The sequence below is a fragment of the Curcuma longa genome, chromosome 5 (assembly GCF_044706935.1).
Source record: "Curcuma longa cultivar G26 ecotype Majalengka, Jawa Barat chromosome 5, ITB_CL_G26_1.1, whole genome shotgun sequence".
Lineage (NCBI taxonomy): Eukaryota > Viridiplantae > Streptophyta > Magnoliopsida > Zingiberales > Zingiberaceae > Curcuma > Curcuma longa.
The window spans coordinates 7,804,543-7,828,571 of NC_133865.1; the positions used below are offsets into that span (position 1 = coordinate 7,804,543).

Consider the following 24,029-nt stretch of genomic DNA (forward strand, 5'->3'; position numbering starts at 1 on the left):
AAGCAAGGAGTGAGTAGTTAGGTGGGCAGATCAATTGAAATAAGATCTAAGATTGGTATTTTGATATATTGGTTTACCACAATAACAAGAACCAATGGTGACAGAGCAGTGGGAAGAGTCACTTCTTTTCTGTGGTAGGGATTTCCATTCATCAGACCAAACAACATACAAGACTCTGCAATCCGTGTTTAATAGAGTAATCTGTCATGAAGCTCTCAAAACCAACCGACGATGGATCTTGGGAACAAAGTCAAAGAGCTAGATCATTTGGAGAGGGGTGGGGGAGGGTTTACCAAGGCCCAGAGTGGTAGTGTAGCATGAAAGTATTATAGAAGGGGGAGGGATGCACGGTTGAGGATTTCAAAATCTAATGGTAGGATATCCTACCTCTTGGTTAATGCAGATGTACTCCAAGATAACGTTGAGAATCAAAGAGTAATGATTTTTTATGGCACGGCAGATGGTTAGGTGGGTGTTGACTTGGATGTTGACTTATCATGTGAGGTATTCTTGGGTGTCAACTAATATCTTCCAATAGACAAGATCAGAGAGATAATTTTAGATAAGAAGAAAATGTATGAGATGCAGGGGCATGCAATGACACACACATCACAGGTGAACGAGACAAAATTGATAAAGGAAAGATGGGTTAGAGAAGTTCAATACCAAATTGTAAAGAAAAATAATTGCTTAGGACTCAACAAAAGGTAATTCATTCAATCAAATAACAAGCTATAAAATGCACAAATAAAATAGAATATATCACAACACTCATCACATCCAGAAGACAAAATAGACAGCAAATAATCATAAAAAAGCAAGTTACCTTAAAAGTTCACCTACTGCAAGTAATGAGCCATGAATACTATGAACAGAAGCATTTTTACCAAGTCCCACCTGTGCAGCTTCACACATACGATAATACCTGATGATAGAAAGGGAAGAAGCAACTATAAGAGGAAAAAAAACATTTCAGAAGTATAACAGCAAGAAACCCAAAGAAAGTATAACTTCAGTCCTTAAGTATTAGGTTTTTGTGGTTAGAAGTAAAGAAATTCAATTTCTAACATAATATTTGAGCTCAAAGAGTTAAGGTAACTGAGTTAGGAATCCTAGATCAAGTGCCTTATCACTTACAAGCCTATAAATCATTGGCTTCAACACTGTCACTTCATGATCCACAATACAAGGGTATTTTCCAAAGGAGTTGAGAGTTTTAGCCAGATAATTAATCAATCACCCTTTACCAGTAAGAAAGCATATCATAAAGGTCTATCCTGCATGTAGTTCTTCGTTTAAGCTATGCCATCCCGGTGTTGTCACATGCTTGGGAAAGAATTGAAGGGTTGGACTCAAAAATCATAAGAACTTATAAAACATAAAAGATCAGGTAGGCTAAAGCTGCCAAGAAGGATTATAGGAAACAGACAGAAATAAACTCTCATTTAGCATCAAACTTTGATTTGCTGGAATATGACATATTAATTAGGATTAAAGGAGGCTGACAAGAATGTGAATTGATAGATTAGCAATGAATATTACCAATAACTCCAAGCTAGACTAGCCAAAAGCACAAACGATATGCAATAAGTATTAGTTCATACAGAAGACATGAATTTAGCAAGAGGAATTTCAATTAACATCAACATCAACAACCAAAGCTTTTATTCCACTAAGTGAGGTTGGTTATATGGATCCTCTAACGACGTTGGATTTCTTCCTCTACTATAACCAAAGTCTTTACTCCACTAAATGGGGTTGACTATATGGATCCTTTTACGACATTGGATTTCTTCCTCTATTATATCCTCATTTATATTTAAATGAATTTTATCCTATTTTATCAAGTCCTCTTTGGTCTCTCTTTTCCTCCATTAATGTGCATATTTATCATGATGTCACATTACCTAACAGGAGCATTTATTAGATGTTTAAGTAGTTGTTTGTACCATCTTAAATGCGCCTCTCAAATTTTTTCTTCAATAGGCACAACTCTAACTTTATCTCTAATGTTCTCATTTCTTATCATGTCGATCCTCGTATGTTTGCACATTCACTTTAACATTCTTATCTCTGCAACTCTCATCTTTTGTTCATGTGCTCACTTTATAACCCAATATTTAATTCCATATAACATTGCAAGACTAACCACCATTTTATAAAATTTTCTTTTAAACTTTAGAGATTCCTTAAGGGGAGCCTTGGCGCAACGGTAAGGTTGCTGCCATGTGACCTAAAGGTCACGGGTTCAAATCGTGGAAACAGCCTCTTGCCAAAGGCAAGGTAAGGCTGCGTACAATGGATCCTTTCCCTGGACCCCGCATGGCGGGAGCTTCGTGCACCGGGCTGCCCTTTAGAGATTCCTTACAATCACAAAGAACAATTGACGCCTTCCTCCATTACAATTATACTTTGTATCCTATGTAAAACATTTCTATCAACCCCTCCATCCTTTTGCAAAAACAATCCTACATACTTAAAACTCTCAGTTATAAGTAACTCGTTATCTCCAAACTTAACAATTGTGTTGCTATATCTAATACTCCTAAATTTAAATTCCATAAATTTTAATTTTACTAAGCCTAAAATCTTTTGCTATCAACATTTCCTGCCAAGATTCGAGCTTAATATTTACTCCTTTATGTATCTCATCGACTAAAACAATGTCATCTACAAACAATATGCACCATGGTAACGTATCTTGGTATGTGTTCAATGAATTCATCCATGACAAAAGGAAAAAAAAGGTATAGATTTAGAGTTAATTATTGATATAACCCTATCTTTATAGAATTCTTCATATAATTTTCATTAAAACTCTATATGAGATAGACAATAAAGAAGTTTTAGTCAACATAGACCAATATATAAAATGATCTTTTGGGAGACATACAACAACAATTAAGCCTTTATCCCACTAAGTGAGATCGGCTATATGGATCCGCCTATATCATTGGACTCGATCCCCTATTATATTATTATCTATATTTGAATAAATTTTATCCAAGTTTATTGTTGCTAACCATTTTTTGTTTCCCTCTTATTCGATTAATGTGTGTATTTGTCATGATTTCACATCACCTAACTGGAACATTTATTAGTCACCTAAATACATATCATCTTAAACTAAAATTACATTAGATAGCCATCTCAATTTAGTTTTATATAACTAAAATTTTATAGAAAAATTATAATGCAAACTTATTTTATGTGACAAAGTGCCAGATGATCGATCATCCAAAAAAATAATAGCTTATATAAAGGAGGATGTCCCAGGAAGAAACAATGATTGCAATCATAGGAAGCTCAAGAATTAGAACACACACAACAATAAAGTGAGATGAGAATATTAAGATAAGTGACACTAGAATTGATGGAATTCTAAGAGTTCTAAAGAAAACTACAACATAGATAAGAAAAGGCTTGGCAAAAACTTCGGACCGGCTATGAATGTTGCCTTTGATAAAGCACAATGGTATGGGTCCACGTCAAATGTGGTCACTAGCTTATCTATACGAAGTGCATACCATTGCGACAAATATGGAAAGAGGTTGATGTAACAAAACAGGCATCCCTAATATAGAGGAACATGAGACCTTCCTTACAAAAGAGGTCGTATTAAGAGAAATCTCAACATAACATTTTCTTTAAGAGATATGACTCATTGGAGTCAACATAGCGCCTACTTGAAATATTTTAAATGGCATAACATGTGGCATAAATGAAAGATTGAAATAGATATAACAAAAATAGTTTACAATTAGTAAAGGTAATCAATCATATTTAAAAATAGAGATCGGCAAGACTCTAACTTCAAAGCTTCACATTGGAAGAAGTGTTGGTGCAAGGAGCACTAGTCTACCTCCAGGGTTTCAATGTTTAACAATATACCTAGGTCTGATCAATTTGACCAATGATTGATCCAAACAGGACCTGATGTTTAAATATGAGTGAAGTCTAGTGTAAAATACGGTAAAAAAAAAAAAGTTAATGGGTTTCGGGTTTAAAACCCTAAACCCATTAGGAATCCGTTAAGCCTCCTTTTTACCCCGCGACTCTTTCCCCTCTCTGCAGCCGACGCCGCTCCTCCTCCTCTTCTTCTCCTCCTTCCGCCAAGCCGCGGCCTCTCCTCTCCTCCTTCACTGTGTCGCCGGCAACCAGGGAGGAAGCTCGACATCGTCTCCCTCTCCCTCTCCATCTCCTTGTGAAGGACGCTCCCGGCAGACTGCCACCTTCCTTCCCTCCTCAGCCACCGCCGCCGCCGTGCCTTCTCCGTTCCCACACGAGCGCTGCGTGGAGAAGAAGCCGGTTTCTGAAACCTTTGCCGCTGCCGTGAGGAAGAAATTGGAAACCAAGTTTTGATTTAGGTAAATTTGTTAGGTTCCTTTGGGAGAGTGCTAGTTTCGGTTAAGAACCTGCTTTATTAATTTATGTGGCATAGTTTTGAGATTAAGAAAAAGTTATAGCTTTCCATTATCAAAGTAAAAGTTGTTCCCCACAATTTTTAGATTTAATTGCATGTTCAAGTTGAACTTCAGAAGAAGGACAATCCACTACCTTTATTAGAAATTTCTCTTTGGCTCCCATATAGAAGCCAAGATGTTTGGCTGAGATTTCACCGTTATCAACATTGATTCATGATAGGGTTTGAGATTTGATGTCCTGATAAGTGGATTTCTGGCGTATGGTTTCTAGGGTTAACGTTAGAGTTAATTAAATGAGATTAAGGTCTGTTAATTAGATAATTAATGATTTGATTAAAATATTAACTGATTTGAGATTTAATTAATAATCGACTAATTAATTTAATGGATTAACGTTAGAATCGGTTTGTGGAAAAATTTAAATATAACATGGTATTTAGAAGATATTCATTTGAAATTGCAGGATCGTGATTGGTGGATCCCGTTATACACGGAGGTTTTCTTTTCAGACACTTACTACTTTCGGAAGGCGGGTATCTTGTCTCTGACTTGTCTATTTTAGATTTGTCGTACTTAGACATGTAGAGATTGTTAGCTACCAGTGATAGTATATTTCCAGTTCATATAGATTTTTATTTGATACCTATGATCTGATTATTTAATTGTTATTCCTTTGTCTGGATATCATGTGAAACATTCTTTATGCTACTGCTTGCCTGTTATACATCACCTTTTCTGATGCACATGCTAGACATATGACTTCGTACCTCAGTAGTACTAGTGTAGTATGCCTGATGGATTGTAGGTGGTTACCTATACTAGGGTTAGAGTTCATGTTATATTATGACACGCTGGCCAGCATACTGTCCATTCGGTCACGCATTAGCGATGACGTCAGAGTGCACAGCGGTTATACCCCTACCCATACGACCTCACATACCAGTGCTGGATCTGACGGGCATATTTAGTTCCCACGCGACCTCACCTAGCGGTGATGGATCTGACGAGCATAGTAGGTTCCCACGCGACCTCACCTATCGGTGATGGATCTGACAAGCATATTCAGTTCCCACGCGACCTCACCTATCGGTGATGGATCTGACGGGCATATTCAGTTCCCACGCGACCTCACCATTCGAGTGTGATGGATCTGACGGGCATAGTTCCCACGCGACCTCACATCTCGGTGATGGATCTGACGGGCATTTATCATTGAGGACCCACGCGACCTCACTTGGGTATGTAAGGATCAGATGGGTAGCAGGGGTGACCAGGACATGTTCTTGTACTTATGCATGATATAGGGATTCTTTGGTAATATTGTCGCATTCAGGTTATCTGCATATGTTGGATATGTATATACATGGATCGTATGGATTTGTTAGGGATCATGTTACCTATGATTATATCGTAGCATGTTCTGGTGAGTGTATATACACACGAGTTCAGATTTTCATTCCTGTCATTCTTCTACCGGTAATTCCTTTACTGTCTACTAGCTACTTGATACATGTCTACTTGATACCCGCTGAGTTCGTTTGAACTCACTCCGTTTACCCGTATGTCTGTTTCAGGTTGATGCCGTCTGGAGAGCTGCACTGCTAGTCCCTGGAGATCTTATTGTTTTTTTATTTGAGTACCTGCAGTTTGACGATTCGACATTCTGGTTTTATTGAGACTTGGATATTCTTATGGATGTGAACCTTGTTTTTCATGCACTTTTATACTTGGTTAGTTTATGTGATGATGACCGTGACCGTGTGGGTCATTTTGGGTGCAGGTGGATGTATAGAACCGGGGGGGGGGGGGGGGGGGTCATTTTGTTTATTTTATCTGTCATTACATATCCATCGCCTGTTATGGATTTATTATATCATGTATGCATTCCAGGGAAGTCAATTGTTACAGGGGAGATGCTGCCGAAATTTCTCGGAAAGCTGTCTCTCGGGGCGTAACATCTAGTCAATTGGATCGGGCAAAAAGTCATAATTGGAAGCTAGGCAGGAGAAGTCCTAGTTAGAGGCTAGGCAGGGGAAAATCTGGTTGGAGGCTGGACAGAAAGTCCTGATGAGTGAAGCTGAGGAAGGAAATCCTAACTGGAGGTTAGGCAAGGGAAAATCCATGGAGATCAAAGGTGACCGGATGCTTGGTAGATGAAAACAGGTCAAGGGTGACTGGATGTTCGACAGGTAGAAAGTCTACCTAATGACTAGTCCTAACAAGAAATTAGGCACGAGTAAGCTGAGTAGGTTAAACCTACAAGGTAAGACTTAAGTAAGCTTAGTAGGTCAGACAAACTACAAATAAGTTGCTTGTTTATTGTATGTTGAGCTTACAGGAACTAGAGCCGAATGCAAGACTGAGGAAGCATAAGAGGAGCAAATCAAACCCAGAATCAACTCAAGTCAAACCTGAGTTAACTAGATCCAGGCGCCCGGATCATGCTCTGAGTACCCGGACCGTCCATGCGCCTAGGGTTGGTTTTAGGCGCCCGGATAAAGTGGAATTGGCCTCGATAAAGACCGACAAAACCAGATCAGATCGATCTGAGACACCCAGAAAGGGATCCAAGCACCTGAAGGAGTCTTTATAAGACTCTCAACGTGCACTATAAGGAACAACACTGATACTCAAAATTCTTCATCTTGTGGTGCTTTTGAACGCAAACGTCATCCTACTCATGCAACCGAGGAAGCTCCAAGAAGAGTGTGTTGCACTCAAGACTTCCAGAATGGCCTACACGAGAGTTTGATTTAATTATTATTGTCGTGTACTTTATTCTTTTTATTATTACTTTGGACTGTAAAACGGATTTCTCTGCCTCCGAAAAGAGTTCTGGAAATGAGACTATTAGTAGACGAGCGTCTTCCCGTACATAGACTTTAGAAGTACTAACCCTGGAAGGTTAGGAACCAAATAAAATCCACATGCATGTCCCCTGTGTTGTGTTTAGTTCCACTGCTAGTTAATTTGACAAAATGAACGAACGACGAGCGTTATTCATCCCCATCTAGTGCGCATCAGCCCTACAGGAAGATCATAACTTTGCAACATGATGGAACTCTTGTTCAAGACCACACTCATGATCAGAAAACATGATCTCACGTTTCTCATCACTCCTCATGAACGAGGATATTTGACAGCCTCTATAAGATTTTCTAAATATCTAATTGTTTGTCTAGTTCCATCGGAGACCTCTTTAAGCGCAAATATGCCAATGTCAATCCAAATTTGTAGTGTGGTATATATGGCTCTAATTATGTACACATGTTCTGAGCTTAGATACATTCTGATAAAAGAAATGTGGCATGCATTAAATCTCTCATCTAATTTATAGTGTTCCTAGGTCCAATACTTGGTGACTTCAATTACCCGCTTCATACATGTATACAACATTCATGCCCAAGTTCAAGTAACATAGGTTGCCAACATTTCGAGTGTGTCCTACTACTTTGTCCTCCACTTTAAGACATGGTTGTCTTATCTCTAGCAAAGTCAATTGGATGGAAACCATAAGAAAATAATAACAGTAATGATTTTAGAATAATAAATTGATATTGGACAATTAGTTAATCATGCTCAATTAATTTCAGTTATTATTAGAAATTATAATATCACACTAATAATATGATTATCATAATTGCTTATATAAAATATTAGGCATATTACTAAATCACTGTATCCATAAAAATTTGTAATCATTAGGCATATTAGCTAGTATAAAATGTATAATCAAATTAAACTAATCATATTCATAACTAATAATACATATCTGATATTAACATGATATTGCTATACAAATAATGATGACCATGACATAAAATTAGCAATATATATGTACTGTTAAGCAATAATCCTAACATAAAACCATTAATATACATGTCACTATTAATAATCAAAATAGTCATATTATTGAAAACAATGATGATGATCGAATTAACTTAACCGTATTAATGACCAATAATATATATGATATTAACAGGATACTCTTATCCAAATGACAAGAATATCAATGTGAAAAAAAAATCATCTAAGTTTAATCTGTCAGATCATGACTGATTTGATATAAATATAAGTTATAATTAATATGACTATGTTAATTAATATCATTTGGTTATAATTGATATGACTAATTAGTGTAATACTAATTTAACAAATAACATAGATATATGATTATTTTAGTTACTAATAATTAATCTGCATCCATTCCCTATTCCCGACCCAAACCTCACGACCTTGATCCTTCAGCTATCCGGACCATGTGGCAACCTTTCTCCATCAGAGAAAAGCACCAGCAGAATCGAACTAACGGACACAATCCTCCTCCCTCACTGTGATGCTCCACATTTTGGTGGCAAGAACTCCATGTCTCCACTGTGTTTCACCATTTTGGCTGATCCATCAAACCTTTCTGAAATCATCCAAACCCAAATGATTTGTACATATTTTATTCGTTAACCCATAGTATTTCAGTTTGCTTACCGATTATGAATGAATTCTCCCTAGAAATTGAATCAAACATATGTTGATTTCAATCAAACTGGGCTGATACAAACTGGGATCGCCCAAGTTTGCCACCTATGTTTTAAGTTAGCAATACAACTTCAACAAAACATTCAAAGCCTGTTAATGCTGATGCTAGCCAAATATTTTTCATGTCAAAGAAAAATGGTATACATCATCTTAAATTTTAAATAAAACAAGTTAGAGCATCATTAATAGCACCCGCTTTTTAATCAGTTGCGATGAAAAAAGTGTAATTAAAACATCATTATATGCTTACGACAAATTCTTGTCAATGCTGGAACAGACACAATGTAGATCTATCATGTAGACAAGTTGTACATTATGAGCTTACTTAGGCCAATCAAAAAAACACGAAGCAGGAAGGAAAGGCAAGCATTCATAAAGAAGCAGTTTGCCATTTATGAAAACCTACCAGGCCATTGTTATTTGATAGAATGATCAAAATGAGACAATTTGGAAAAATTAAATGTAAGATGCCACATCTTTGGTAAAATCCTTAAGTCAAACATGTTAAGCATACCATTGCACTCGCCAGCGTGTCTCACGCGTTTCAATAACACGAAGGCATGCCCTCAAAGCTTCCACAGCTCTTTCCCTGATAGCCAAAGTAGGATCCCTTAATGCAACCCATATGGCATCCACAAATTCCGGAACATGAACATTAAACATAGTGGATGCATTTTCAGCCATTTCCTAAGAAAATCAGAAGTTAAAGCACTCTGAAAGATGGGTGTAATCACAAAAGCATAGACGATCTGCTTGAATAATAGAGTTAAGACCTTCTTTTCAAGAATCTACTGCTGATTGTAAATTCAAAATTACTTAAAGAACAGTTTCAGCATTGAAAACATCAACAATAATAGTAGTTGAACCAAGAACTTTTCATTAAGAAAAATGAAAGTCTATTTGTTAAAATTGTTAAGAAATGTGACATTCTGTCGATTATAATTTTAGAACTATTTAAAGAACAGTTTTGTCATTAAACAAAACAATTATTTTCTTGGATATGAATATGACGACTTTGGAAGTAATAGATCACAATCATAGGATAAGTACAACAAGAAGTCATAGGTGGCAACTTTTGGGATTATCTGGACTTTATCCTGCCACTGAACTATCATATACAAACTACTTGTTACAAATTGCAATGTAAAATATGTGCTGGGACTAAATAATATATAGATTGAAATATATATATTCAAAGATTACTTATCTATATCAGTGAGTTTATCCTCATTCCCTGATCTACATAGAATTTCTTTGTAAAAAAAATATTTTAAAAAAAGGATATTTTGTTTGGTTCAGTGACAAATAGAACTATCAGGTATAACAATGATTACTTTGAGAATTAGGACAGCAGCAAACCGACGATATTCAATTCTTTCACCATGTAGCCAACCGAAGGCATTTTTTATCTGAAAATGAAGAAAAAATTGTCAATAAAGACAGATATACATGTTGCAAATGCTAAAATACAAAAACAAAAATAGAAGAAAGAAAAAAAAATCCAACCTGTCGCTCCACTTCGTCTGCCGTCATTGCTCCTCCAGACTTCACCAAGTGACCTAGTACTTCACTGGCAAGAATTAAGACTTCAGGATCACGCTTTACCTCAAACAACATTCGCATGTAGGCAGTGAGCTTTGACACTTTGGAAGCACTTTCTCCCAATGAAACATCTATCAATTCATTAATGGCTCGTAAAGCACCTAAATTGTCAGCGACTTCATTGCTTTCTAAAAGACTAGCAATTCTCTCGTAAAACTGATCCATGCACCGAGAAAAAGTTTCTCCACCGAGATCACGGGCTGCTTCCTCGACATGTTTCTTTAGAGAAGCAGTAGCACCGTCCTATACGCAACAAGAAAAAGCGCTCAATAGTGCATACCGACTACAAAGCTAATTTAAAAAGCCATCCAGCAGAAACTACTTCGTTCCTATAATTATTTGACGGATAAATACCACATCAAATAAAGTTCCAGGTTCTATTTGCAGTCAAACCCTAGAGGCATTCCTTCAACGACATTTTGGACGGTATAATTACTAACCGTCGACACGACAACCTAGAAAGGAGAAGCTCGATTTTATAACTTCCAAATCGATAGGGTTCAAGAAGAAACGCAGTGTTACAACGTCCGATCCAATCAAAGAAAATTTTAAAAAGCAAAAAATCAACGCATCCCTGTCTTGCTACACAACGAATCCAAATCAAGCGGAGATGAGGAATCGAGTAACTGGTATGATCCGGAGGTAGAGGAAACGAACACGGAATCCTGTAACTAGCATGGTCTGCAAGTAGAGGAAACGAACCTTGGGTGTGCCCCGAGTGCAGAGATCGGCGAGGATGCGGTTGAGCGCGTCGGCTGTGCCGACGACGGAAGCAGCACCGCCGTAGCGTATCGGCGCGGCGGAAGATGCCATGAGTCGCGAGATCGGAGGCGGATCAGAGGTCTGCCATGGCTAGGGCAAGCCAGGAAGGGGGCTGGATGGAGAGGAGGGTTTTTGGCTCGCGGCGGAGCGTTCGCGGTGGGTGGTGACGACTGACGATGATGCTGCCAAGCTGGCAATTGAGGGCGTGGAGATCCGTCGCGAATTATTAACCCGTTCGCCAAGTCTCACGCCCTGACCTGACCTGACCAGACAATGGACGGATTTGATGGCACTAGACTCGAGCTGGCCCCATGCCTACCCGGCAATTACTATTCTAACCTTTTGTTTTGTTTGTGTGATTCTCTTACAGAGAGAGAGAGAAATAATTTTTTAAAAAATTTAAAGATGGAAATAGAAGGTAAATAAAGAATATCTCCATTATTTCAATTAAAAATCGAACATAAATAAATATAATTTTATTTTAATTAGTTTGTTTTTTATTTAGTTTGATGGAAATAATTATATTCTTTTTTATTAGCTAATTTAAATTAAAATATGTTTTCCTTAAAGCATAATAAGGTAAACTTTGAAGTAATAAACACATATTTGTTGAACACTTTAAGACATATTTTAAATATTGTGGTACAGTGTTAAAATGTAATATAAGTGATTTTCTTGGATTTTTGAAACTTACATCCTTCCAAACTTTTTTTTATAATTTAGATGTTTGGATTTCAAACGATTAATTCTAAAAGCAAACGTTTTTTCCCCTAATATGTAATTGATATCCTAGATTTTTCATGCTTGATTTTTATTCAATTTGATGGATTTAATTATATTATTTTTGTTATATAATTTAAATTAAAATATGTTTTTAAGTATAATAAGATAATTTTTAAATATTAATATTTTAATAGATTAATTTTGGAGGTAGATGAGTTTTAAAATGACATGATTTATCATATATGGAAAATCAACTTTTAAAATATTAGTCTCATATTATTAAAGTGTCCTGATTTATTCCTAATTAAGGAATTAAAGGTTTTTTTTGTTGTTGATTAAAGTATTGATGATTGAGGTTTTGTAGCTAGGTTTAATTGTTTCTTAAATTTTTATTTTATTTTATTATGGTTAAAGTACCATTACTTTATTTTTTTTACCATAAAACACTTTTATTCTATGATAAAATATTTATTTTTATTTTCTTAAATTATCTCTTGAATTGTGCATAAAAGAATATTGAATAGTTTGACAGTAAAATACATTTTAACATTGTTATTTTTTGTTATTATTAGACCAAATTAAACAATTCTTTCATGAATTTAAATTTATTTAATTTGTTCTTGCAATTATTTATGTCACTGTGTTATTTTTAAAATAAATTTAAGTTTAAATTTGTATACATTGTTAAATATTTCATAAATTAAAAGATATTTTTAATATTTAAGTAAAAATCCTAAATTACATTATTGTTTTAATTTTATATTTTATTTGTATATCTTAGAGAGTTAAATAGTCCATTTCCTTATATTTCTTATATATTTATTTTAAAAATAATTTTAAAATGTACATTCAATAATAAATAAACTTATCTTTCGATTATTTTTAAAATTTATAAGAGGATAAATAAAAAAATAAATCAAATGTGAAACAACACAGGCACAGCTTAAAGCACTAGCTGATCCACTTCTCTTCCATTGTTCTTGCGTTTTCCTTTTTCTAGATCTGATCCAAGGCAGAAATTTGAATTCCAAACGCCCTTAAAGAGGAAAAGAAGATTATCTATCGCCTTGTGGCTCGCCATTTTGACTGGAGCAACGCTCATCGAGTCTTCCGTCGCCCTGCCCGTCCTCCGCAGCAGCGGAGATCAGAGGAATAAGGAGGTCTGAGATCTCTACTTGAGGTATGTTTTCCCTCTCCTTGCGTTGTTATGTAGTAAGGTGGGATTTCATCTGGTTTCGAGGGGTCTTGGAGCTTCGTGAGTGCTTTTTTCCTGCTCGTTCATCGATATTGTTGGCAAATTTCTTTCTCAGTTTAAAGAATGCATTTTTATTTCATGTAAATGTTCCTCCTTTCTTCCTTAAAATCCAATGGGATCGATTCTACCCTGAAATGATGAAATCTGGAGAGGATTGTCGTTGAAGAAGGGAAAAGGAATCTGGAAGTTGACCAAGACGATTAGGATCCTGTTTTGTTTGAAGAGATCAGATGCATGGGTTGGTCTTAATATCCTCTTCTGTACCTGTGCACAGGCACTGCAAGATTGACGGATCTCTCGAGGAGGCTCTCCATGTTGAGGCAGGCGTCCAATAGGAACCAGAGAGGGAAAGCGGGGCTCAAAATGAAAAATGTCCTTCAGATATGTCTTCTGATCGCCGTCTGCATCTGGCTGGCCTATCAGATGAAGCACTCACATGACAAGAAGGAAACGTTCAAAGAGACGAATGCAAAGGGTGGTGGAAGGCTGTTCGACATTAGAGTATTTGGCCGGAAGGATCTGCCTCACATAGCTGAAGAGGGGAAGAATGGTGCTATGAAGGCAGGACATGGAATCAGGCAGGGAGAAATCGAGGATGGAGGTGGATCCAACGAGGAACTCGAGGATGACGATGATGGGGCAGTTCATAAAGCTCGGGAAATAAGTTTTAAAGAAGACGATGTATCTAGCGAAGTAGCTCATACCGTCCAAGAAGCCTCTCAGGCGTCAGGAGAAAGAAGCTTCAAGGCCGATGATGCATCTAGTGCCGTAGCTCATGTGATCCAACCGAATGAATCAGAATCTGAAAATGGTGCATTGATGAAGAACCTCGACGGAAATGAACCAGACGATAAGAAGAAGAAAGATGGAGAGATTAGAGACGTACCTGAAGGATACCAAGAGATTCTGAAAGGGAAGCCAGATTCTGAATCACATGGAGCAACGAAGAACTTCAACAGAAATGAATCAGATGTTACAAAGGAAGAAAATTCAAGCATTAATCGCCAAGGAAGTTCAACAGCTGATAATGACACAATTTCAACCAAAGTTGGAACTCCAATCCCAGACATTACCTCCTTCCAAAACAGGACAACAGTTGAATCCAAAAATGAGGGTCAACCACTCGACATCAAAGATTCACAATCAACAGATGCAGGTGAATTGGTAGCAAATTCCACATATTTTTCCAAGCACAAGATCTATTTCCAGAAGAACTCTACTACTGTATCTGTAGAGTTGGTTGCATCTCCAGCTAACCTGACAGTGAATTTGGATCCAACTAATTCTATAGTGTCACAAAATCAAACTTCTGTCATTCATGAAGAAATGAATTCAACAAAGATGCAAACTCAAAGGGAGGAAAAGCCAAACTTGGAGAACAAACTGATGGAGCAGAAAGAACCCAAGCTGGCAATTCACTGACAACCCAAGAGAAAAACAGAGATGTGAATTGTGATCAATCAAAAATTTCAGACATCCAAAACAGAGCAGATAGCAGTAAACAGGAAGCTGTGGAGAAACAGAAATAGAAATAGAAATGGTGTAATGGTTACAGAATGTTCATTGTTCTTCCTTAAGCTATTGCAAAAGGAGCTTCTGGTATTGCTTGAAACTTTGGTATTTGTATCAAACAGGAATGAAATTGTAGGACTTTGATGTTAGGATGTAGTTTTGGAATGAAAGGAGGTTTTTGTTGTATTAAATAACTTAACGAACACTGCATTCTTATATCTCTGAAGCTTACTGATATTTTAGGTGCTAATATGCGGCATTAAATTTATTTATTTTAAATAAAATTATAATTAGAGAAAAATTGATGGGCCCATGTGTCAGCCGTGCTGGGTTGGGTCGGCCCATTAGGCATCGTCCGTGGGCCGGCCCATCGACACACAAACCGTCAAAATTCAATTCAGGGTTTGAATTAGGGTTTATGTTGTAGCGAGGGAATCACTCGTTTTCGCGGTCACAGTGACGGTTTGCATGCGGCGATTTGGGCGCGATGCGGTCCTTGATTAAGGGATTCGTGAAAGTGCCACGGATCCTACCAAATGCGCACTTTTCTTTCTCCTCGTCTCCGTATTCGGTCCTCGGAATCGATATCGACGATGTGGGAGAGAAGCTTCGAGATTGCACCCTTATCAAGGAAGGAGAGGTGAAGATCCTCTTAGATTCCAACAACAGCGTCTTCTACAACAAGGCCCAGGTTTCGTAAATTCAAGTTGACTTCGTTATAGGTTCTTTTTACATTTTCAAATCGTAAAGATTAGCTCTTGTTCCTTTGCACCTGTTGTCTGTTGACAGGGAACCTACTTAGTTATTTTTTATTCATTAGCATTAATTGGATATCTTTTTGTCTCCGAATTGTAAAATCGGATTTTTTTTTCCTCATTCCTTACGGTTGATGATTCTGTTGAATTCTCTTGTTAATTGTCCAGCACACTTTTTTCATCTCAGACAAGTAAGGCTCGAACATGACCGGTGTATCTTGTGTATCAATACCTCAAAATGCTTTTGTTTAAATCAAGCTGGAGCTCATGGTTCCAGCTTCCGATGTTATTTCAGCAGCTGCACATTTACCACTCGAATGGTAGAACTAGGACGATGCTAGAATTATTTGGCACAAGCTACTTGCTATTATATTGAAAATCTGGATGCTGATTCTGATTTACTAACATTTAACTTGTCCTCCATAGTTTTCTAGTTGAGTTAGTAGAGTCCTAATTTGTTCATTTTATTGTTTAGTAGACATTCGTGTTATTTAGTTAGTCTATCCGTTAGTGTTATCTTATTGTCAAGTGTGTTATTCCTTACTTGAGCTTGTTGTCTCAATTGATCTTTTCAACCCCTTGTTCTTCCTCCACTTTATATACCTCTGCTACATATGTACTCTTTTAAATTATTCTTATTCATCTTTTATCCCAAAGGAAGTGTCAAAAATGAAATTTATTGTGTAGGAGATTAGCATATGGATGTTCTTTTGCTAACCAAAGTGAAATATCATAATATTAGGTTCATAACAGAGACATGTCAATTGCTGTTTTAAGGGCTTTTATTTCAAAACGCAAGGAAGAACATGCTGCTGTCTGGAGCAAGAAAATGTGGTCACCATCAGATATAATTCAAGAGAGATCTTCTGGTTCTTTATCTGATGGAGTTTGCAAAATGAAGCATGAGAATGGTACTAAGAACATTGTTAAGCTAACACAGGAGACCACTTCCAAGGTCCAAGAACTCAAGGCACCTAGGGTTCTTGAGGTTCGTCTTCAGAAATCTTGTATCTATTCTATCATACATTAACAATATTATGCTTTGCTGCTGTGGTCCATATTGATTTAACTTATGAAAATAAATAATTATACAAGCTTGTGGTTAGCCACAAGTATATATTTTTTATGTACTGCAGGTTTGTATCTAATTTATTTTTTCAATGAATTTCCAGGCTTTAGCTGCTTCAGGATTACGATCTTTGAGATATGCATGTGAAATAGATGGCATCGCCAAAGTTGTTGCTGTCGACTATGATCCAAGTATTTTTTTTTCTTATCTCCTAATGCTATTATTCCAGTTGGTCAGCTTTTTAGGCTATGCCTAAAGGTGGCTGTTAACACATAGACTCATAGCATGCTTTGTTGCAGAATGTATTGAAGCTTGCAAAAGGAATATACAGCTTAATGGTTCTCAAGCATCATCGAAGGTGGAAACTCATTTGGCTGATGCTAGAGTTTATATGCTCAACCATCCAAAAGAGTTTGATGTGGTAATTACGATTTGCATTTACATAGTTTCGTACTTAAGTTAATGAAGATATTTAATGATTTCTGCCACTTCTCTTGACTCATATTCCTTTTCTTTTATTCTGATATAGAATCTTTGACTGATCTGGAGAATGTCTGTCAAGTAGTTTTTTGTATGACATCCAAGTTGGCTTTCTCTTCCTTTACGGTTCTGCTTTAGTCCAATCAAACTTTTCCATAGCAAAGGAATTTTATACGTAGGGGACCTCCTGTTGTGAATGTTGTACCCTCTTTCACCGTCTGTGAGATGTAACCAGCCATTACATATCCTTAGGTAAGTCCTTTAGTAGGTTGAGATATGGATAGGTAACTCAAGGCAACTTGGTACATACTTTTAATGTTTTTATCTAGCAAAGTTAATGAGGAAAAGCACACCAATAGTCTGCCCTTCATGTTTAGCTTGGTACACTATTCCTTCAATGAAAGGAAAACTAATAAGAAGTTCTGGAATGTATTAAGGAATATTCAAATTAGGGAGAGCTAAAAAACTTCACCTTGTTGGATTAAGAGTGAAAATTTCTCTCAGTTATCATAGTCAGATTAGCAATGAAGAGACATAGGCAGCTCTCTCAGCAACTTCAAATGAGATAGTCTCCCTATTTTGTCTATTTTTTGCAATGCACTTACATTGTTATTGCAGTAGATAATGAAGTCAGTAAAAAGGATCACCATGTGGTCCAAATCATCCTAAAAATTAGGGGCAATGGATAAATTTAGCTTGTATCTAGAACTTTTCAATGAGTTTAACCACATCTTCCAAGATTAACAAATATAGCTTATACTTTATGAAATGGTAACATGTCTAGCTAAGTATTAACTTTTTATAAGCACTTTTGTTACTGAGTCTAGGTGGTCGTGCCAGCTTGAATTTCGATTAATTTGCCATAACTTAAGCCAATAAGTTAGTTTTTTAGTTAATAAATGAGTTTTTTTTTGCTTTAAATTGGATTTGATTTAAGGCTGGGTTTAGTGAAATTTTAATAAGTTGAGAATTTGTTTTCTTGGCTTAAATTCTATTTGATACAACACCTAGGCTCATTAATAGATTTTTTTTTTTTTTAAAAAGGCATCTGGCTACATATGCTTTTATTTCATCATCATAAAGCATAAGCTAAATTTCGTGGCTAAATCTGTCAAGAAATTCAAAGTACAGACAAAAAATTTCAATTGACCCTAAAATATCTATATGATATCACGTGTTACTGATATCATATGTTAATTTGTATTATTTGGCAAAAACTATGCATGATCATGAAACATTGACCCATTACGCAAAAGCTCTGTGGTCAAAAAGTGCTTATCCCATACAATTAGTTGATTAGCCCATGTCTGTTTGAATCTGTTGACAGGAGCAAACTGGTCAACTAATTTTTCTACTAATATAACATTATTCAAAATTTCACATAACAATCCAAATATCTCGAATAGGATTGATGATAGTCCAGGAAGATGTTGTTCCATTGCTGATAGATTGAATTGGACAGAATTTTTTGGAATCTCTCTAAGCGAAGCCTCTTTGAAAATCAATTTGAGTCATCAGGGTGGCAGTCTTTCACAGTCAAAGTTTTGATTTATTCATCATATATAGACTATGCTTTACTTTCTCATTCCTGATCGTTGACATAAAGGCCACTAACCCTGCATTGTGCTTCCAATTCCCTGAACCAGGAGAGGGAAGCATGATCCAGACTACCATGGCATCTATGAGCCGCCCAGGAATCTAGGTGAACACAAGAGGTAACCTTCATTTTATATTAAAAGTTAAGAAAGCCTTATAATTCAACATCAGTAATTGAAATGAATTTAGTCCTTGGCAAGTTTGATATGTTGGTTATATGTACCTGACTTGTTTAATAGAACTCTCACTTATAATATTAGGATATCAAACTTGCCAAGGCCCAAGTAAAATACCTTGGACTTTCCAATAATTGATGGGGCACATATAATACCTTTGGACTTTCTAATAATCGATGGACAAAGCAAGATAAACAAGTAAAAACAATAATAAACATCACTATGAAAACATTGGATTGACTGAAGCTCAACACATGGACTGTCTTAATCTGTTATGTCTCTATTTATTTCAATACTAACATCTGAAAGATTCAAACACAGGAAAGCTGATTAGCTGATCAGATTCAAACCTGTACCAAAAATTTTAGCAATGAGGAAGAAAAGTAATTTAGATTTTTCTATAACAGCATCTGTGACAACAGATGTTTTTCTATCTTCTGATTTTGGAATGTACTTAATGTGTTGATTCTTAAATTTTACCTTATTTTCTTTTTATCAGATAGATATCGATCCTTATGGATCACCCTCTACTTTCTTGGACTCAGCTATTCAGTCAATTGCTGATGGCGGACTACTGATGTGCTCAGCTACAGATATGCCAGTTCTTTGTGGTGGTTGTACGGCAGCCTGCTATTCGAGGTAAGTTCTTGTTGATGATTTCCAAACTAGGAACTACCTGTTTCACCTAACTATATATGTAGCTGCGGGTGACAGGTATGGTTCCTACCCTACGAGAGCAAATTATTGCCATGAGATGGCATTGAGGATCCTTCTTGCCAGCATTGAGGTGTATTTATCAGTTATTATAGTTTTCTTTTGCCCTAAACAATATACTGTCTGAGATTTAATTCTTTTCATGCTTTTGCAATGTAGAGCCATGCAAACCGTTACAAGCGCTACATTGTTCCTGTTCTCTCTGTTCAGATGGATTTTTATATACGAGTGTTTGTGCGCGTATTCACGTCTGTCTTCCTTTTTCTATGAGCTGACATATTTTAGAATGTTAGTTCTGATGTATTTTAGGGTGTTAGTTCTATCTTATACTTGTCTTTATTATTCTTTTAGAAAGTTATTGAAACTGTTTAGATGTGTTACTTTTTCTGCGTATTCAGGTCTGCTAGTGCAATGCACACTACACCTCTTAAACTCTCTTACATCTATCAGTGCTGCGGTTGTGATTCTTTTCATTTACAAAGGTTGGGGAGGGAAATTATGAAGGTATCTTCACAGCTGATTATTTTTGTATAGCTTTGAATATGATAATTGTTGGTAATTTATATTTTCAAGATCTTCATGTTAATGCACCTTTGAGATTGTTCTCTTGTCTCTCATTCAGAATAACAGAGTAAACTATGCTCCAAATTCTGGTCCAGTTGTTCCTCAAGAATGCACAGATTGTGGGGGTAAATTTACAATGGGTGGACCTATGTGGTCTGCTCCCATCCACGACCAAGAATGGGTGACCTCCATGTTAGAAAATGTTAAATCTACGAAAGAAAAGTATCCTTCGCAAAGAAAGATTTTATCTGTACTTACAGCTGTATTAGAGGTATCATCGAATCCTTATGATTTTGAGATAAATGTGTTATGGTTCTATATATTTACTGTACATGACTAAATCTAGTTCACACCAAGCTAGGCGTATTACTCATTCAAGCTTGGATGAAAGTTTCCTCTTTCTGTGATTATTTAATATGTTCAATTAAAGGAGAATTAACTACCATTAGCAAGAAGTTCATATTGTGTCTCTCTTTTTGTCTCTAGTTCCAAGTTGAATACATTCTGGATCAAGAAAGATTTACAAAGTAGGAGGTGAGCTGAATAACCTGTGGGTTTTCAACTAGTGGCATTTGCAACAACATTAACTTTACCTGTATGATAATTAATTCTTCAATCACAAAACATGAGACAATCCAACAACATTCTTTGCCCCATATTTAGTTGATTCTAAGTAAAGACACATTTGAGAATTTTGTGTTTTGGTTGGTGAATTTAAAATGTCTATCGTAATGTCTCCATATGTTTAGAGCAAAGATTATTGCTACAAGCTCTAAGCCATTGGTGGGGTTATTTTGCTCACGAACCTTTAGTTGATCAGAAGCATAAGCAACTTGTTTATTGTGTAGCAATAAGACTCAACCAAGCACATGAGTTGAAGCATCAATATCCATCACATAGCCTTCTGCACCAGAGGGCTTCATCGGATCAGAGTTAGATCTCAGTCTAGTTTCTTAAGTTTTTGAAAACTTTATTTGCACTTGTTGCCCTAATAAATTTGACATTCTTCTGGGTGAGACGAGTCAAAAGCGTAGTGATCTTCAAGAAATCCTCCACAAATCTTCAATAATTCTTTGATAATGATTGGCTATTCCCAGGAAGTTCCCAATCTCTGTAGATCACTGCTAAGATAAAACCACTTCCACCTTTTGTGGTTGCTTCCTTATTCCTTCACTATGGATGGCGTGTTAAAGAAACATGGCCGCAAAATCTCTAATGTTCGGAGGTATTCATAATTTTCATGGCTCACTAGCCCTGTGAATTCAAATTTAAAATTAGGTTTATCAGACTTTTGAGAAACTAATGATTGTAATTTTCATTACCAAAAAAACAAATTGAATAAAATAAATACATTGCATGTTGTATCCACAAAACAGGGTTTTCAATTTGACAACAAAGAGTGAAAATTTGCATATGGAAGCATTGTTATGCCATGTGATAAATATCTTCAAGGAGATTTTCATTCCAGAACTAAATTTTAAATAGATGATTCTGTATTTATGCTGACAGAAAATGTCCTTTACCAAAATTGGTTGATTGTTCCTGATTTATGGCATTATGGTGTCTTGCATTGCGTTGTCTAATGAATGATACAAAATCGATTGACTTTCACATCCTCTTGAGCAGATGCCCTCATCTGACATGATTTGTATGTGCAGGAATTGCCTGATGCTCCTCTCTTTGTCAATCTACATAGCTTATGTGCCACTCTCAAGTGTACCCCACCATCTATTCTCATGATGCGTTCTGCTTTGATAAATGCTGGCTATCGTTTCTCTGGAAGCCATGTGGATCCAGTAGCGTTAAAAACGGATGCCCCAATGCATGTTATTTGGGATATATTGCGATGCTGGGTACTTAGTTTTCATTCTCTTGAATACATAATGTGATCATGACATAATTTTATATGTTTCTGTGATCTTTCTAATTGCAGATTGACTTGTTTCATTTATTCTTCCATCTATTAACTTGTGTATCTCTTTTTTGAAGGTGAAGACTCATCAGGTAGAAACTCTATGTAGGAGTAAATCAAGCAGTGGGATTCTTTCCAAGGAACCAATGCTGCAGGTATGTTTTGTTCTCAAACCAAGGTGCTATTCTGTTAGTTTCCGGTTACTTAGTGCTCTTGTAGTTCATTGTAGCTGAAGTTATTTTCCGACAAGTATAAAGTAGGTTTCCTTTTCATGTCGAAACTCTTAACGTCAACGCTATCAGTTAACTGCAAACAAATACATAGGACACCAGCATTGCCCATGGTCTGCTTGTATTTGCGCTTCGTATCCATTTTTAATCGGCTTGATTATTGAACTCTCTTGTCTTTGCAGGCAAATTTTGCCTGTCTGACTGGAAGATCTCCAACAAAGAAAGAGCCACGTTTTGTTCCCAACCCTGAGAAGCATTGGGGACCTAAAGCTAAAGCAGGCAGGCAGATTGAAAGCAAGCATAAGAACTGGAACCTGTTCCAAGAACCCTGAAAGTGAGCTTGAATCCTAAATATTGATGAGTGTTCTTTGCTAATTAAGTTTCCGTATATCTATTTGTCAAACAGCTCCCGAACTCAACTGAATATTTTAGTATGTAACATCTCCAATGAAATATATATGTAGAATTTTTCCAGAATCCAAGTTAAAGTTTGTTTTTCCTTCTTGATGTCCAAATGTAACTTCTGGGTCCTTATTACGATTTTGTTCAGAGTTATCTAAACGCTGTAGGTGTGTAAGAAAAACATGTTAAAACCTCAAATAAATTATTTTAACATTGTTATTTTTTTTAAAGAAAATTATTCCACTTTAGAGGTATTATTTACGGATATAATTAATTAATTATATACAATTTGAATTTTAATTTATTCGAGTGGAGTTTACAATTCTTTCATGAATTTAAATTTATTTAATTTGCTCTTACAATTATTTGTTCTTACAAATTGTTAGCCTTATTGATTATCTTTGGGGTGACCAGCCCGATCCATGGAAATTTTTCACCAGTCATCAGGATAAATTATGCAAGTGTTCATTTGGAGAAAAATTCCTACAAATATGTCGTAGTTGGAGATCGAACCGCGGATGTCTGGGTGACAATCTAGATATCCTACCGCGGCACCATTGCCTCAAGACCTATGAAGCTTACTAATATTTTAGTAGCTAATATGCGGGATTAAATTTATTTATTTTAAATAAAGTTATCATTAGAGAAAAATTGATGGGCCCATGTGTCAGCCGTGATGGGTTGGGTCGGCCCATTAGGCATCGTCCGTGGTCCGGCTCATTGATACATGGCGTCGATTACGGTCCGGGCCGGGCCCGGCGGCCCGGACCATCTTTATATATAAACACACAGTGAAAGCCGGCGCATTATTCCGACCGACGAAGCGACGACGCGAGGCGGAATGGCGAGCGGAAGGGCGACGGCGACGGCGACGACGGTGGTTCCGATCGGCTACCGTTTCCTCCCCACTGATGAAGAGCTTATTCTGGATTATCTGGCCAATAAAGTGGCCGGAGAACTCGTCCCGTCCACGGCTGTCGTCGAAGCCGACGTGTACGGCACTGAACCTTGGAATCTTCTGAGGAAGGACGATCAAGAAGCTTACTTTTTTACCGTGAGAAAGCGCAAGAACTCTGTCGGAACCAGGGTGGATCGAAGGGCTGGAACAGGGACTTGGACCCTGTACAGTAAGAAAGAAGAATTTGTGACCGTGCTGGATGACGATGGACGGGAGATCGCCGTGGGTCGCAAGAGCAGCTTGTCTTTCAACGACGGCAAGAAAAAAAACTCAGGTTGGATAATGCACGAATACGAACTGTACTCCGTCGGCGGCGTCTTCCAGACCCAAGTCCTCTGCCACATCAAGAACAGGGCGGCAAG

The 24,029-nt window shown here is 36.8% G+C and overlaps 2 protein-coding genes and 1 pseudogene across 2 annotated transcripts in view; 2 read left to right on the forward strand and 1 right to left on the reverse strand.

Moving 5' to 3' along the window:
* Nucleotides 1-11,431, reverse strand: part of LOC141829273 (serine/threonine-protein kinase TOR) — a 73,063-nt gene extending 61,632 nt beyond the window's left edge. Inside the window, exons 1-5 of the mRNA XM_074716709.1 lie at nucleotides 11,262-11,431; nucleotides 10,464-10,802; nucleotides 10,292-10,366; nucleotides 9,472-9,644; nucleotides 827-925 (exon numbers count right to left, since the gene is read on the reverse strand). Of these exons, the coding sequence (XP_074572810.1) occupies nucleotides 827-925; nucleotides 9,472-9,644; nucleotides 10,292-10,366; nucleotides 10,464-10,802; nucleotides 11,262-11,372 (797 nt within the window). The 5' untranslated portion in view covers nucleotides 11,373-11,431. The remainder of the gene's footprint in view (nucleotides 1-826; nucleotides 926-9,471; nucleotides 9,645-10,291; nucleotides 10,367-10,463; nucleotides 10,803-11,261) is intronic.
* Nucleotides 11,432-13,043: 1,612 nt separating this feature from the next.
* Nucleotides 13,044-14,885, forward strand: LOC141829713 (uncharacterized; annotated as a pseudogene).
* A 370-nt stretch (nucleotides 14,886-15,255) lies between these two features.
* LOC141829365 (tRNA (guanine(26)-N(2))-dimethyltransferase 1-like) lies at nucleotides 15,256-22,748 on the forward strand. Its single transcript, XM_074716818.1, has 12 exons — nucleotides 15,256-15,502; nucleotides 16,309-16,554; nucleotides 16,739-16,826; nucleotides 16,935-17,056; nucleotides 19,387-19,526; nucleotides 19,602-19,674; nucleotides 19,761-19,849; nucleotides 20,000-20,105; nucleotides 20,224-20,436; nucleotides 21,824-22,018; nucleotides 22,155-22,232; nucleotides 22,490-22,748. Exons 1-12 carry the CDS (start codon nucleotides 15,299-15,301, stop codon nucleotides 22,637-22,639), a joined length of 1,704 nt encoding a protein of 567 aa, XP_074572919.1. The 5' UTR covers nucleotides 15,256-15,298; the 3' UTR covers nucleotides 22,640-22,748.
* Nucleotides 22,749-24,029: the final 1,281 nt, after the last annotated feature.